The sequence below is a fragment of the Hibiscus syriacus genome, unplaced genomic scaffold (genome assembly GCF_006381635.1).
Source record: "Hibiscus syriacus cultivar Baekdansim isolate YM2019G1 unplaced genomic scaffold, ASM638163v2 tig00112889_pilon, whole genome shotgun sequence".
Taxonomy (NCBI): Eukaryota; Viridiplantae; Streptophyta; class Magnoliopsida; order Malvales; family Malvaceae; genus Hibiscus; species Hibiscus syriacus.
This window is the reverse complement of record NW_024063416.1, coordinates 103,767-120,552: the sequence shown is the minus strand read 5'-3', so window position 1 is coordinate 120,552 and position 16,786 is coordinate 103,767. Positions and strand designations below refer to the sequence as shown.

General features: G+C 37.2%; 1 protein-coding gene across 1 annotated transcript; it reads left to right on the top strand.

Annotated features, from left to right (window-relative positions):
• The first annotated feature begins 11,389 nt into the window (after window positions 1-11,389).
• Window positions 11,390-12,868, top strand: LOC120184437. The gene is made up of 2 exons (XM_039188909.1): window positions 11,390-12,080; window positions 12,198-12,868. Exons 1-2 carry the CDS (start codon window positions 11,390-11,392, stop codon window positions 12,866-12,868), a joined length of 1,362 nt encoding a protein of 453 aa, XP_039044840.1.
• Window positions 12,869-16,786: the final 3,918 nt, after the last annotated feature.

The window sequence follows — 16,786 nt, the reverse complement described above, 5'->3', positions numbered from 1 at the left end:
GTATGAAGAACGAAAATGGTGAAACAGTGACAGTGGAGCTGATTATACATAATTGCTTTGTTCATCAGTCAGTTGCTTATTCCGGTGATTTAATGATGGCAGTTAAAGTATCCCACTTGTGGTCTCAACGAGCTTGTTCTTAAGTGACGTCCTACAAAATCTCTGAACATTATGAAAAGAGCTTCACTGACAAGAAATCTGGGTAGAAGCTCCAGGATAAATATGTAGTCAAATGTTTTACGAAAAACTGGGCAGAAGCCACAGAAGGATGAATGTGTTGTCAAATGTTTATGAACTAGTGATTATGGTACTGAACCAATGTTGCGATCATATGGTATTTCCATTGTCGATCCGAAATGAAGAATGATTTCTTCAACCACAAGGTTAGAAGTGAGAAATGATGAAGATTTCTTTCCACAGAAAGGGAGCTGAAATTTTAACAACAAGAACTAATGGAGCCAATTAAGGTTAAACAACAGGTTGTTGTTAACCATCTCGACATGATATGGTCTGAATGACTTTGTTTGAGATCCAATTAGATGTGAAGACATGAAATGAATTAGGATAAATCCTCCTTGTGATACGTTTCAAGAGTCAAATCAAAATAGACATCTCTCATAATTAATCTCGTTGAGTTTAACATATCTACATCTACATTTTTCAAAGATGATAGATTCATTTTTAAAGATGAAGCTTTATTGGATTTCTACACAAGTATAAGGAAAGAAAGCTGGTGTTATCCATGACAAAATGGGGCAACAAGGTCATAATTCTTACTATGGCAATAGTTCCACAAATGAAACGTTTCTTTTAAGACTTTAATGAAACAAAGAAAACAAAAAGATGCAAGTGGATCAGATGGTTCATCAGAAATGCCAGCTTGAAATGACATTTTGACTAAGTGAAGGAAGACTGAGTTAACCACTTTGAAGTCAAATGAAGATTACATCAACATTTTTTGCATTTATAAGAACATCATTTGCATATAGAAAGTCATGCATTACATGTTGCATTCATATTTCATGCATTAAAGCATTTTTTACAGATTTTCCAAGAAAAGAATAAAAAAAGACAGAATTCAAGCCTTAAATGAAGGGAATTATATTTTGATTGGTAGAACCTCAAGAATTGAGGAGTCCAATCTAAGAAGAATCATTACTTTGATGTGGGGTCACATTACCCAAACAACATGATGTTTTCAAAAGATTTTAAAAAAAACTAAGCATGGTTTTCAGGGGTTTCTTGATGACGATTTTCAATGAATTTTTATAAGAAACTAAGCTTGAGGGACCATCATGATATGTAGGGGTTCCTTGATGACAAGCTTGAGGGACCATCGTGATATGTAGGGGTCCTTGATGACAAGCTTGAGGGAACATCGTGATAGGTAAGGGTTCCTTAATGACAAGCTTAAGGGACCATCGTGATATGTAGGGGTTCCTTGATGATAAGCTTGAGGGACCAAAGTGATATGTAGGGGTTCCTTGATAACAAGCTTGAGGGACCATTGTGATATGTAGGGGTTCTTTGATGACAAGCTTGAGGGACCAACGTGATATGTAGGGGTCCTTGATGATAAGCTTGAGGGACCAACGTGATATGTAGGGGTTCCTTGATGAACACTTGAGGGACCAACGTGATATGTAGGGGTTCCTTGGTGACAACTAAGAAACTAAGCCTTCAGGGGTTTCTTGATGAGTAAGTCCTTTGGGCCAACAGTAAGTCTTTCGAGCATGATGTTTAAATCCTTCGGGTCATCAGTAAGTCTTTCGAGCATGATGCGTAAATCCTTTAACTCATCTATAAGTCTTTCGAGCAAGATGATAAGTCCTTCAGGCCATCTATAATACCTATAGTGCAGGATGTTTTCAAATGAGATTTAAGAAACTAAGCCTTCGGGGGTTTCTTGATTTGTAAGTCCTTCAGGCCATCCATAAGACTTTCAGTGCAGGATGTTTTCAAATGAGATTTTAGAAACTAAGCCTTTGGGGGTTTCTTGATTTATAAGTCCTTCGGGCCATCCATAAGACCTTTAGTACATAATGTTTTCAAATAAGATTTAAGAAACTAAGCCTTCGGGGGTTTCTTGATTTGTAAGTCCTTCGGGTTATCCATAAGACCTTCAGTGCAGGATGTTTCCAAATGAGATTTTAAAAACTAAGCCTTCAGGGGTTTCTTGATTTTTAAATCCTTCGGGTCATCAGTAAGTCTTTCGAGCATAATGCTTAAATCCTTCGGGTCATCTATAAGTCTTTCGAGCAAGATGATAAGTCCTTCGGGCCATCTATAAGACCTTCGGGTAGGATGCTTTCAACATTTCCTTTGCTCGATTCATAACACTTCGAATCAGCAACGTATCACTCGAGGGATCAATATTTCCAGTGGAAAGATCATAATGAGAAGAACTCATAACCTGAGGAACTGAAGATAAAGACTCAACCAAGAGAATGAATCAAAAATGACATCATTCGCAGCAAGGACCCGACGAATTTCACAGGAAGAGAAAAATTGAAATTCCCAGTGAAGAGTTCGCAGCGTGACAAGAAGAGACCAAGATAAAATTGGTGCTTTATATCTTTGCTCTATTCTCGTTTCACAATAATGAGCAAAGAGGGACAGCTGTAAGCACCAATATTTTATCTAAAAAAATGTGTATCATATAAATTAATAAAAAGGGGGCCATGCCCTGCACCACTACTTGCATCATTTCTTTAAATAAATGCCCCATCTTTTGCCCATTGCTTCCCCCACGTGAAGAACACCAACAACAACCCAAGCACCACTTCTTTTAATTAATTAATCACATACCCCATACCATGCTCCACTACAACCCGTGCCCATGCCTCCACTAGCTCCCATGTGCTGCTGCCACCTCCACTCATCTGTAAATAATACCAAATAACACCTAAATTAGCCATCCACTATAAATACACTAAACTAAATCAAACCTACTCCACCGAAAATCCATTAAATCCATTAAAAAAACAAATCTCACATATTCGATGCCAATCATTCAGCAACAAAGAATAAGGCATAAAAAGGGGGCTCTTGATCAGAAAAAAGTAAGAAGGAGGTCATTCGAACAGGGAGAGGGTTCACGAACAGAAGGCAACGAGGAATGAAAAACAAACAAGAACAAATAGACATTGTAATAGGAATTTCATTCACCATTGTATTGATAAACCAATGAAGTAATAGAAAGCAAGGAACGATTTTTTTTTTTGGTATTTTCTATTCTTATTTCGATTTCCAGTTTTCTTTATGGGTGTTCTTATTTCTAAGCAAAGTAAAAGTTATGAGAAAAGAAAGAGTTAGTTTGTTACCTTTCTTTGCTAATCCTATCTTCAGCTTTTCATCACCATGTATACAGCAGAGTTGGGATCACGTCCTTAGGTTTTCAAAAGCGTATCATATTATTCTCTTGTCTCGGCCTGGAACTAGGAGAGTAGAGTCTTACCCGTAAACTTTCTTCATCGGTGTTAGGGAATCAAATCGATGAGAGTTTTATGAAGACTAAGTTCTTAGTTTGCTTATTCTAAGTCCCAATTTAGTGATTATAGAGTAAATCAGAGAGTTTTGGGTGGATTGAAATTTTGGTTTAGGGCCATTTATTCTGGGTATTGTGGATGATGGCAAGCGGTCGAATATGAGAGAAAGGGTAGATGAAGAGAGGAAGCATTGGTGAGTGGCGATAGAGCGACGGGTGTTTATTTTCTCTGGTGTTTGCAGTGTGCGATGAGAAGAGAGGGGAGAGGGGTAGAGAGAGCGGCTGAGAGGAGGAAAGAGATGAAGTAGCAAGCTAGGGTTTTTTTTTAACTTAAACATTATATTTATTTAATTACCAAAACGACAGTGTTTCAGTAACTTGGATAACCTGTATTTTCGTGAGTGGGGTAATTGCATGTGAAGTCCATTAGTTCCAGACATGCTACGATTTAGTCTTAAAAATCCATGTTTCTTGAATTTTTGTTTTCATTTCCATATTCCACGCACGTTTAATTTTGGTCCCTGTTTTGACATTTTTAATTTCTAATTTTGCCATCATCTTTGGCGCTTGTTATGTTTTAATCCTAGGTTTTAGATAATTAGAATTTTTGTTTGTTTTTACATTTGATATAGTATTCTGTAATTTTTTCATTTTAATCTGTTGTGTATCCGGGATTTATTCTATTTTCAGTGTTTGCAATTTTGCCAGGTTTCCTTTTAACCTTTAGTACGATTGTTCTATGTATTTGTAGTCTCACATTTTACCCTCTTATTTTTAGTATCTATGGTCTTATATCTTCATGACATTAATGTAAATACATATGGATATATGTGCTTTAATGATAATTAAAACGGTTTTCTTTTAATTACTCTATAATTTATTGTTGATGATGGCTAATTTTTATTGTCTTTAAAACCAATAGGGTGTTTATTTTTCTAGGTTACATTCAAATGTTGTTAATATGCTCGTGGACTGCATGTATATATTATTTCTAATTGTTTGTAAATACATCGTTTTGCATAACTTTATGATATCTTCACAAGCATCACGTGACCCATATTACATAATTGGAGTAAGGGTAATACCCTTTTAATTTAAAATTATTTTAAGTGGGTTGTCTTAACGTATTAGATATCCGCTTTTGACGATTTTAAACTAGAAGTGTGTAGCCACCATTTTTCATAACCCCTAAATCCCATAACCCCAAACCTCAAAAATTCAAACCCGACAGAACCTTCACCCTAATCCTAACCATAGAAATATCATGATTCAGTCGTCACTGCCGGTCCAAGCTCGCTCAACAAAACCCCGGAATATCCCGAGCATTAAAAGCACACCATCATCAACAACAGTAACACCACAGTAGAGCTAGGATTATTTTAATTTGTTTTCTAAACCTATGTAAATTGGTTATAAGAACCAAACCATGTAACAAGAGTAGGGGGCTCTCGGTTATTCAGACCAAAAAATAGAAAAAAAATATCAAAGCAATACAACTAGATTTTTCAGCAATCAAACGTATGAAGGTATTCTTATGCTAATGTTTTTTTCTTGGTTCGTTCATAGTTTTGTGTTAAAAAAAACGTAAATAAAATAGATATAAAGGTTGAGATTTACCTTGTTGCTGGTATTAGTCGGAGTATGTTATCATCGGAGAGGGGAGTGTGTCGTCGATTTTTGGTTAGGGTAGAAGAACCACCGTTTATGGCGGTTGTTTATGGTTGGGTAGTGGTCGAATAGGTTGAGAGAAGATGAAGAAAAGAGGAGATTTGGGTTTACAAATCCACGCAAAATGATTCTGGAAAGAGGGGGAGGTATTGATATTTAAGGTTTTTTGGGTAAACCATGCTTTAAGTCCTCCTTTTTAGTGTGTTTCACGTTTAGTTATTAGTTTTAGGGTTAATCGTGTCTCAGGTCCTCCTACTTTTAGCGCTGTTTGCGATTTAGTCACCATTTCCTTTTATTTTCTAAGTTTTACGAATTAGATGCTTGGTTTTGTATTATTTTAATTTAGTCCTTTGTTGTATGTATTTTTGTTGTATTCGAAATTTGGTACTGATCTTTATGTCATTTCATGTTAGTCCTATATATTTATGTATTATTATGATTTTGGGTTCATATTATCACATTTCATGTTTCATACCTTGATGCTTGTTTTATTTATATTTATGATTTCAAATTTGCTATGCATTTTTTGTCAATATATTATGAATGAATCCAAGTGTATATTATTTATTTGAACCATTAAAGCATGTTTTAGGTATTTATTTTACTTGTATTATTATACAACATTTTATGTACATAAGATTGTACGTAGAGCATGGTATAAATGTTATTTTTATTATATTTTAGAATAAATATCATGTTCTATGTTTAATATAATATTTAGAAAATATGTATATATTTATAAAGTAAAATAAAGTTAAAAAATATTTAAAATGGTTCTTTTAATCCATGTGTTTTTTTTTTTTGCTAAGTGCTTCAATGTATCATATTCTATTTTATTTAAAAGCCTCATTAGCATAACTTAATCGATTATATAATTGGATTAAGGGTAGTATTTATGTATTTTAAAATATTAAGAAGGGACAGTCTTAAAACAACTAGATGTCCTTTTCTGATATTTTAAAATAAATAAATATCCCACTAGAAAAACCTAAAAAATTGATTGCATTTAAAATTAATTAATTTTGAAGGGAAAAGGAAATATTCATTATTTTAAATTTATCGAGACAATTTGCTAATTTTATTAGAGATTAAGTCTCGTGTTTTAAATTATCGAATATCCCTTATCTTTTCTAATAATATTCGAATTAATAAATTTAATTTCTTTCTTTGGTAGAATAATATTTTTTTATATGGAATCCTTAGGAAAAATTATTATATTCTTTTTATTTCAGTTGGGAAGAGAAATATTCGTCCTAAAGTATTTTAGGGAGTATTTTCTCTTCAATTGGAAATAAGAGAATATTTTATATTTTTCCTTAGAATTTTTGTTCTATAATATTTGTATGGTTAAATTAGGAATAATGGAATCGTGATCTAAATATATATTCGAATTCTTAGATTTCTACTATTTAGAGACAAATATAATCGATGGGTACCAATTTTGGGCGTTGTGGGGGTGTTAATCCTTCCCCACACGTAATCGACCCCCGAACTTTTCTTTTACTAAAAATGAATTTCTGGTTATACGTGGATCGATGCATCTTTTAAAATGATGTTTTCTTAAAAACTCTTTTAAAAGAAGATTTTGGGTATTCGGTCTACCTAACCCAAAAGGTCGATGGCGACTCCGAAATATTTCTTTTACAAAATCGGGTTTTCACGAAATGAGTCGAGACACTTCGTATCGCCGGAAATCGGTTACGACAGCTTGGCGACTCTGCTGGGGACATTAGAGGCTCAAACCTTAAATCGATTATATATGGTGTCTATAGTTAGAAATTGAGAATTCGGTTATATTTAATTTACGATTCCTTTGATTCCTTTCAATTGTTGTTTAATATCTTTGTATACTAATGAGTGTATTTGATTAATTTTCAGATGTTAAAGTCACAGATTCGCTTTAGTTCATTTTTGTGTCGTTGTTTGTCAAAGGTTTGATAATTTCTCCTCACACACAACACTTGCATTGCATAACATAAGCTATATACATGAGCTCTTCCTTTTAAGTGGGAGTGAAAGCGACGTCTTCGTGAGAATTTATTCTCCGTGTCAGACCTAGCAATTAGCTTCCGGAGTACATATATCCTATGTCTTCGTGAGAATTTATTCTCCGTGTCAGGTATAGGGAATTGTGCCCCCTCGAATTGAACTCGATCCGCTTAAGCCTATAATGGGTGAGGATTGAGGGTCTGGCTCGCCCAAGGGGGCACCAACAAGGACAATTCGAGTACCTTTACTCTTAGAACCGAAACTCTGTATATAATAAACCATAGAAACCCACCCGATTTAAGACCAAGCCGAAACTTTGTCCATAGGTACCCAAATAAGTGTACACAAAGGAGAAATGAACTCTAACCTTTTTTAAATTTATTTTTATAAATGCATGTGAATTAGAAAATTATGCGGTTTAAGGTTTATCTTATTATTTTAAGTATATGGGTTAGAAAGCATGATTGGGTAGGATTGTTATTTATTAAAAAGTATGTTTGGGTAGCTATCATGATGGGTAGGATTTTTTTTTCTTTCCAAAATTTTATTAACTCATTACATGTACTAACTTGTTTCATTTTCTTGTTTCCTTTCATTTTTGATATTTGCATTGCATCATTCAAGATTGAGGGTGTTGATCTTTAGTTAATCATCAAATTGGAAATCTTTCAGTAATGGACGAAAAGTATTCGAGTCAAATTATTCAAAACTCCGAGGTACGACAGTGGACTGAAGCACTACAAAGACAAGAAGGGGACAGTTTGCAAGCCGATCATGTGTCAGAATTATTGGGTTATGCTCTTATTTCTCTTAAAAGAAATGACGTCCAAGACTTACGAGACATTTGGGAAAAATGGGAATCAAGTAAGAAACTGCAGTTTTACCAGTGTTATGGGGACATTTCCTATCTATTGTATGTTGACATAGAGGATGAGCTGCTCTGAGCCTTGATTCAATTTTGGAATCCAGGTTACAACTGCTTCACTTTCAATCAAGAAGATATGGTTCCTACCATCGAAGAATATATTGCTTTGTTGCACATACAAGAGGCTCAACAGAATCGGATTTATTCCAAGTCCACCAAAACTCAACCCTTCAGAATCAAATTAGCAAAAATTGCGGGAGTGCGCGAGGAATGGGTGGTTGCTCGTACCAAACAAAAAGGCGAAAGTGAAGGTATTTCTTGGACTGCTATTAAAGAAATTATTCAAAGTCATCCTGACGAGAAAATTCGATTTGATCTTTTTGCACTGGGTATTTATGGCTTAGTCATCTTCCCGAAGGCCTTGGGATATATTGAGGCTGCAGTTGTGGATTTATTTGAACAATTACCAAAAAAGATCAACCCTGCTCCTATGATTTTAGCAGAGACTTTCCGATCCTTGAATGCTTGTCGAAGGCTTGGAGGTGGTCGATTTTCAGGGTGCGTACAACTACTATATGTCTGGATACGTAGTCATTTTTGGAAAATTGAAAAGATTTCATATCATCGTTTTAGTACCAATTACTCGTCTTTGAGAGAATTCCTCGAGCAAGATTGGCCAAAAGGAGTCACTAAAGACATGTGGATAGATGCCTTTAGAAATATGCAAGACAAGGACATTGTTTGGCGCGCCCCTTGGCAAATACAAAGTGAACTCCTCTATAAATGTGGTGACTACAATTGGGTGATGCTGCTTGGTTTGTGGGGAGGAATTGGGTACGCACCCCTTTTGGTTTTGAGGCAATATGATGGCCGTCAATTTGTCCCAGTCACTGCTGGATTGCACTCATCTGAATTCGTGTTTCACGGAAACAATTATAAGAAGAACATCCTTGAGGCAGTTAGAGCATGGAAAAAGATTTTCCGTACTAGAGCTGAGGATATCTCTATGGAAGAAAGAATTCAGATAGTCCCATCAGAGGTAGAGATCTTGAGAACGGAGTTCGAGGCCGAGAAATAAGGTTGGTCAAAAGAACTGGAACAGATGCGACAAGACAAATACATGTTGAGCATCGATGCTGACTTTCATGCTGCACAATTTGCAATGCTAAAAGTGAGAAAAGAAAAAATAGAATCGATTTAAAAGATCTGAAGAAGGATTACTACAAGCTGCAAAAATCTAGGTCCACAGTTGGGTCAAGCAGAACGTCAGCACAATTAACCAAAGAGTTAAACGAAGAGAAACATCGAGTCAAAAATATGAAGGCAAGAAACGATCGTCTACTCAAGAGCTTAGAGAAAGGGAAGCAAAAAGTAGAAGAGCTTGAGCTTGATAAGAGGGAGCGGATCATAAAATATAAAGCTGAGAATCGCGAAGCTATGAAAGAATTAAAAAGGGAGAAAGATCGTGTCAAAGAACTGGAAGATGAAAAGAATAGCATTCTTGAGGGGTTCGAGGCTGAGAAGACCATCATGTTCAGAGGATTTGAAGCCGAAATGAATAACATGCTTGTCGAACTTGATGATAGAGGACAAATAATCGAAGAATTTGATACTGAAAGGAAGATATGGGAATTGGAAAAGCAACACTTCAATACTACGCTTGAAGCAAGGCAAGAGACAACCAACGGCTGGATAAAAGGTGTGGAGACAAAAATACAGAAGTACGAAGTCTCAATCGAAGGATGCAGAAAGACATACAAGACTTGAAGAGGATCTGGCTCAGTGTCGGGCTAAAAACACAGAATTCAGTGATTACATCCTACAACTCGAAGAATCCTTGTTCCAAGAAAATGTTCTCCGGGGACCAAGTGATCTTCAGGAAAGTCTTGAAGAGAATGCCTTGCTGCGAAAGCGAATTCAACATCTGGAAAGTGCACTGTAGAGTTGTCATGTACGAATTAATGAGCTAGAGCGAAATCTTCAAGGAACTACTGAACAGTGGCAAAAATCAAATGATTTCTATGAAGAACAAAATGCAGCCAGAAGCAACATGGTAGCCGAGGCCATAATACAGATGAGTGAAGTTGCCAGATACATTGGAGAACTAGCTGTCGAAGCAAAGGTCATCGAGCACCACATCAATCCGGTTTCTAAGTGTGGGAAGAAGATGTTGTGGATGATTAGTGAAATTACTGAGCTTAATAGAAGAGCTAGGCTGTATCTGTGAACTATTATGTAATGAAACTTTTTGTTGCAATGGATGTTGAACTAAGACGTATCTGTAGAAGTGAACTATTATGTAATGAAAACTTTTTGTTATAATGGAAGTTTTTCTATGACAATTAACTTTTCTGGATCAATACCTCTTGCATACATTCATTCTTCATTTGTATTTATTTATGTATGAATTTTAAATATTTCGCATTAAGACATGCATTCATTAATTAAAAGCACCAAAATAATACGATAAGGTTTCCAATCACAGCTACCCTGGCCCCTGTTAGCAACAAAGAAACGCAACATTCTTACTATACCAGGAAAGTATGGACGACAAATTGGACCGTCTCGAGCAAGAGCAGAAAGATATGCATGCAGAAATGAGAAGTAAATTTGAAAAGATTGAGGCCAATATTGCCAGTTCACAACTGAATATGCTGCAGAAATTAGAGGACCTATTCAAGAAACATGCTGAAAAGAGTCATGCTGGAAATCCCGCCTCCTCTAACCAAGATTCCAAACCCCCTCCAGGGATCACAACAGAATCTGGTCCTCCTCTTGGTTTCACACCTATACACATCTCTACTCGTTCTTCGATACCTCAAGAAGCTCGATCTCATGCATATGTCAGCAATGAGAATCAACAACAACAAATGGGATCTACATTCCCAAATAGCTATCAGTCTGTTCCAGGAGTAAGGCTAGGAGAATTTAGTACTGAGCACCTAATCCCCGATCTAAATGAGTTAGCCGAAAAGGAGAAAGCCAATGAAGAAATAACTCAACAGTTGAAGAATTTGGAAGAAATAGTAAAATCGGTATAAGTGGTTGAATCATTCTATGGGTTTGACGCTAGAGAGCTGAGTTTGGTCCCAGACTTGATCATCCCTATGAAGTTCAAGGTTCCCGAATTTGAAAAATACGATGGTACCACATGCCCTTCATCTCATATCACCATGTTTTGCCGAAGGATGGCTGGCCATGTGCAAGACGAAAAGCTACTGATTCACTGTTTTCAAGACAGTCTGAAAGGATCTGCCACCAAATGGTACAACCAATTAACTAGGGCTCACATTAAATCATGGAGAGACTTGGCAAAGGCATTCCTAGAACAGTATCGCCATGTCACAGATATGGTTCCTGATCGGTGGACTCTTCAGAATATGGAAAAGAGAAATAATGAGACTTTTCGACAATATGCCCAGATGTGGCGTGACGTAGCCGCACAGGTCCAACCCCCTTTACTTGAAAAAGAAGCTACTGTAATTTTTGTCAACACCTTGAAGGCTCTGTACTTAGGGCATTTACTTGGAAATGCCACCAAAAACTTTACTGATCTAGTTATCTCAGGGGAGCTCATCGAGAACGCTATAAAGAGTGGCAAGATCGAGGCAGTTGATGGGTCCAGTTTAAAAAAACCAGTATACCGGAAAAAAGAAAACGAAGTTAATAATGCAAATGTATACAACAAGAATACTTCAAAAAGTGTCACAATAACCCAACCAAGGGATGAAAGGAATGACACGAGCACCGCCAGAAATGATTCCAAGGGACCTCGCAAGGAGAATGAGAGAATGTCCTGCACACCACTACCAGTACCCTACTCTGAGATATACGCCTCGTTATTAAAGGTGGATGTGGTGCGCCCTTATCGTTTGACTCCTCTGCAACCACCGTACCCTCATTGGTATGACGTAAATGCACATTGTGATTACCACGATGGAATTACTGGTCACTCAATTGAGAACATTTTGGCCTTCAAAAAAGTTGTGCAAAATCTGATTAATACTGGGGGATTGCAATTTGATTCACCTGATGTATCGACACACCCACTACCGAATCATGGAGGTAAAGGTGTGAACGCAGTCCATGAGGAGAATAGGAAAAAAATGAAGACAGATGTTGATGAAATCAAATCTCCCTTCATTTGGGTGTTCCAACAACTTTATCATGTCGGCATGGTTCAACAAGATCCTAAACCAAAGCCCAATGAATGTGAAAATTATTGTGAATATCACCAAGAAGAAGGACACAAAATTCAACTTTGCCCAGAATTTAGGGGGTTACTACAAAAGTTGATGGATAACAAGGAAATAGAATTCTTTGAGAAAGATGAGGAAAAAAGAGGAGAAGATGTCTGCACAACTGAAAATTCCAAGCCAATGCATAAAACAAATAAGCTTGTGGTCATCACTGTGAGACCATCTACGATGAATTCCACGTCAGTGAAGCCAAAAGTTGTTATCACGGCCCCTTCAACATTTCCGTTTAAAGATACCCACAAGGTACCTTGGAACTACACTGCCAATGTTTCAATGATAAGGGGATCTGGTTCGCTAGAGGAAACAAAAGTAGCTGAAGAAAATGATAAAACACCAGGAAGCAGCTTGAAGAATGAAATAGTGAGTGAAGTAGGGCACTTTACAAAAAGTGGAAGGTGTTACTCTCCTGAAACATCAAAAGAAGCAGACAAGGGGAAATTGAAAGGAAAAGCTGCAGTGGTACCGCAAAGAATATTTAATGATGAGCCCCTACCACTAATCAATGAGTCGGTAACTGAAGCACAAGCACAAGAATTCTTGAAATTCTTAAAACATAGTGAGTATAGTGTAGTAGAGCAGCTACATAAGCAACAAGCATGAATTTCAATTATGGATATGTTAATGAATTCAGAAGTACATCGGAATGCTCTACTTAGAGTGCTCAATCAAACATTTGTGCCTGAGGATATAACAGTGAACCAGTTGGATCGAATTGTGGGGCATATAGCTGCAGACAATTATATAACATTCACTGATGATAAAATTCCTGATGGTAGAATGGGATCGGTAAAAGCCCTCAATATCACAACCCACTGCCATGGTCATGTCTTACCAGGTGTTTTGATTGACAATGGGTTGGCACTCAATGTTATGCCTATGGCCACATTACGAAGATTACCAGTGGACAACTCACATATGAGGGCCTACCAAAATATTGTTAGAGCCTTTGATGGAACCCAGCGGGATGTCCTTGGAAAGATGGAGGTACCATTATTGATTGGACCAACTGTTTACAATATTGATTTTGTGGTAATAGATATCAACCCATCATATAACTGCTTGCATGGGAGACCATGGATTCATTCAGCAGGGGCAGTCCCTTCGTCATTGCATCAGAAATTGAAATTTGTGATAGATGGCCAGTTAATCAGTATTGGGGCAGAGGAAGAGATCATTGCTTCCGTGACGACTGACACCCCTTACATTGAGACCAATGAGAATGCCCTAGAGTGTTCCTTCAGAGCCTTAGAATTTGTCAACGCTACTTTCATTGCTGAAGGAAACAAGATTCCTCACCTGCATTTATCTGAGTGCACTAAGATGACTGTGCGAGAGACTCTAGGAAAAGGAGCTAAAATTGGAAAGGGTCTCGGTAGATGCTTGCAGGGGACTTTACATCCCAAATTTGTTATGATGAAGAGCGACCGCTTTGGGCTTGGGTTTGAGCCTGATTCTCAGCAAAGAAAGAAAGAATTAAAGAGGAGATGTGAAGTAAGAAGAGCTAGACTGAAAAGAGAGGACATTCCGTGGGATCGTATGTTTTTCTCTCCCTTAAAGAGCTCATTCAAGTTTGGAGGAGTGAATGATATGGAGCAACAGTTAGCCAGAGCAACTGATGAAGGAAAGCAGATGAAAGACAAAGACTTGTTTGATGAAGCCATGGAGGGTTTGGTCATCAACATGATAACTGGGGATGATAAAGCGGGAAAATATTTGGCTAGAATTCATCCTTGCTTCCCAGGAGAAACGCTGAAAAATTGGACTGCAGAGGATCTCCCTGTAGTTGTTAAGATTAATTCAGAGTAATACCCAGAACTAATCCTTATACTTATGCCCGCGAGTATTAAGGAATCTTTTTGTAAGGGCAGCTATGTTAACTCTACTTGCTTTCAATGAAAGACATATTTTTGTTTCTCAAATGGCCATCATTATTTACATTTTCATTCTTCATTCTTTGTTCTTCATTCTTTACATTCATTTCATAAATTTTGTCTCTCCTCCCAAATATATATTCGATTCAATTTTTTCCCTTTGCAGGTGTCACAATATCAATAGCATGAATGTTTCTAAATTTAATCCTGAGATAAACTTTGAGCGACCCATATGTCTGGAAGAAATCAATGAGTGTCAGGATGAGGTAGAATGTGATGTTCCTAACGAACTAGTAAGACTGGTGGAAAATGAGGACAAATATATCTTACCTCACCAGGAGGAGACTGAGATTATAAACTTGGGAACTGATGATGAAAAGAGAGAAGTAAAAATCGGCAGTGCACTTTCAGTTGAAATAAGACGATACCTAATAGATATGGTCCGAGAATTCAAAGACATCTTTGCATGGTCTTACCAAGATATGCCAAGGTTGAGTACAAACATAGTGGTGCACAAGCTTCCAATAAAGCCTGAGTGTAAGCCAGTTCAGCAAAAGCTCAGAAGAATGAGGCCATAAATGTTGTTAAAAATTAAAGAGGAAGTGATGAAACAGATTGATGCAGGGTTTCTTCAGGCAGCAAAATATCCGGAATGGGTCGCTAACATAGTCCCCGTGCCAAAGAAAAATCGAAAAGTTCGCATGTGTGTGGATTATAGAGATCTCAATAGAGCAAGCCCAAAAGACAATCTTTCGTTGCCTCATATAGATACTCTAGTGGATAACACTGCTGGGCATTCGTGGTTTTCTTTTATGGATGGCTTCTCTGGCTATAACCAAATCAAAATAAACACTGAAGACATGGAAAAAACCACATTTGTGACTATGTGGGGTACATTTTGCTATAAAGTGATGCCATTTGGTTTGAAAAATGCTAGGGCAACTTACCAAAGAGCTATGGTGACTCTTTTCCACGATATGATGCACAAAGAGATTGAAGTGTACGTAGATGACATGATTGCCAAATCCAAGACTGAAGAAGAACACATTCAAAACTTGAAGAAACTTTTCCAAAGATTGAGAAAATATCAATTGAAACTCAATCCAACTAAATGTACCTTCGGGGTAATGTCAGGGAAACTCTTAGGCTTCGTGGTTAGTCAAAGAGGAATTGAGATCGATCCGGACAAAGTAAAGGCCATTCAAGATCTTCCGACACCTTGTACACAAAAAGAAGTTCGAGGTTTTCTGGGAAGGTTAAATTATATATCTCGATTCATTTCGCAATTAACTGATAAATGTGACCCAGTTTTCAAGTTGCTTCGAAAGAACAACCCCGAAGTATGGAATGACGAGTGCCAAAATACTTTAGAGATAATCAAGAAATATTTGTCCAATGCTCCAATTCTAGTATCACCAGTCCCTGGTAAACCATTAATCCTTTACCTAACGGTCTTTGAGAATTCGATGGGGTGTGTGTTAGGGCAGCACGATGAATCTGGAAGGAAAGAGAGAGCCATATATTATTTAAGCAAAAAGTTCACAGATTGTGAGATCCGATATCCGCCAATTCAAAAGTTATGTTGTGCTTTGGTATGGGCTACCAAAAAGCTCAGGCAATACATGTTGTACCATACTACCTGGTTGATATCCAAACTTGACCCATTGAAATATTTGATGGAATCACCGGCTCTAACTGGTATATTGGCTAGGTGGCAGATGTTGTTATCAGAATTTGACATTGTGTATGTAAACAAAAAAGCGGTCAAAGGGAGTGTCATAGCAGATTTTCTTGCAAGTCGTGCCTCGGATGATTATGAGTCCTTAAACTTTAATTTTCCTGACGAAGATCTGATGTGCGTCACAACCGAGGATGAAACAGTTTCAAATGATAAGTCTTGGAGGTTATATTTTGATGGGGCATCCAATGCTTTAGGATGAGGAATTGGAGTTGTACTAATTTCCCCGGAAGATGTATACTATCCTTTTACAAGCAGATTGGAGTTCTTTTGCACTAATAATATGTCAGAATATAAGGCTTGTGCCATGGGGTTAAGAGCGGCCATGGAAAGAAAAATTAAAGAGCTCAAAGTATATGGATATTCCTCACTGGTGGTGTACCAATTGCGTGGAGAATGGGAGACAAGAGATCCGAAGTTAGTGGAATACAAAAGATTGATCCTTGAATTGGTAAAAGAATTTGAAGATGTCACTTTCAATTATCTCCCTAGAGAAGATAATCAAATGGCAGATGCTTTGGCCACACTGGCTGCAATGTTTCAAGCAAATAGAAAAGCTGACATGACACCAATTAAAATGCAAATATATAAAACCCCGGTACACTGTTATAGCCTAGAAGAAGAGGTAGATGGTCGTCCATGGTATTATAACATCTTGCAATACATCAAGCATCAAACTTACCCACAACAGGCGTCTGAGATTGATAAAAAGACAATAAGGAGAATGGTTGCTGGATATATCTTGGATGGGGAAGTTTTGTATAGAAGGGGTAGTGATCAAGTTTTGATGAGATGCGTGGATGCCCGAGAAGCAAGAAGTATACTTGAAGAGGTGCATGAAGGGATATGTGGAACACATGCAAATTGGCTTTCTATGGCCAAGAAGATCATGAGATACGGATACTATTG

Bases quoted from the DNA above. Each gene is read 5' to 3' on its own strand.
- LOC120184437 (XM_039188909.1), top strand. From the start codon at position 11,390: ATGGAAAAGAGAAATAATGAGACTTTTCGACAATATGCCCAGATGTGG. The intron at 12,081-12,197 runs GTGTGAACGCAG...TGGTTCAACAAG, and splicing joins ACCGAATCATGGAGGTAAAG to ATCCTAAACCAAAGCCCAAT.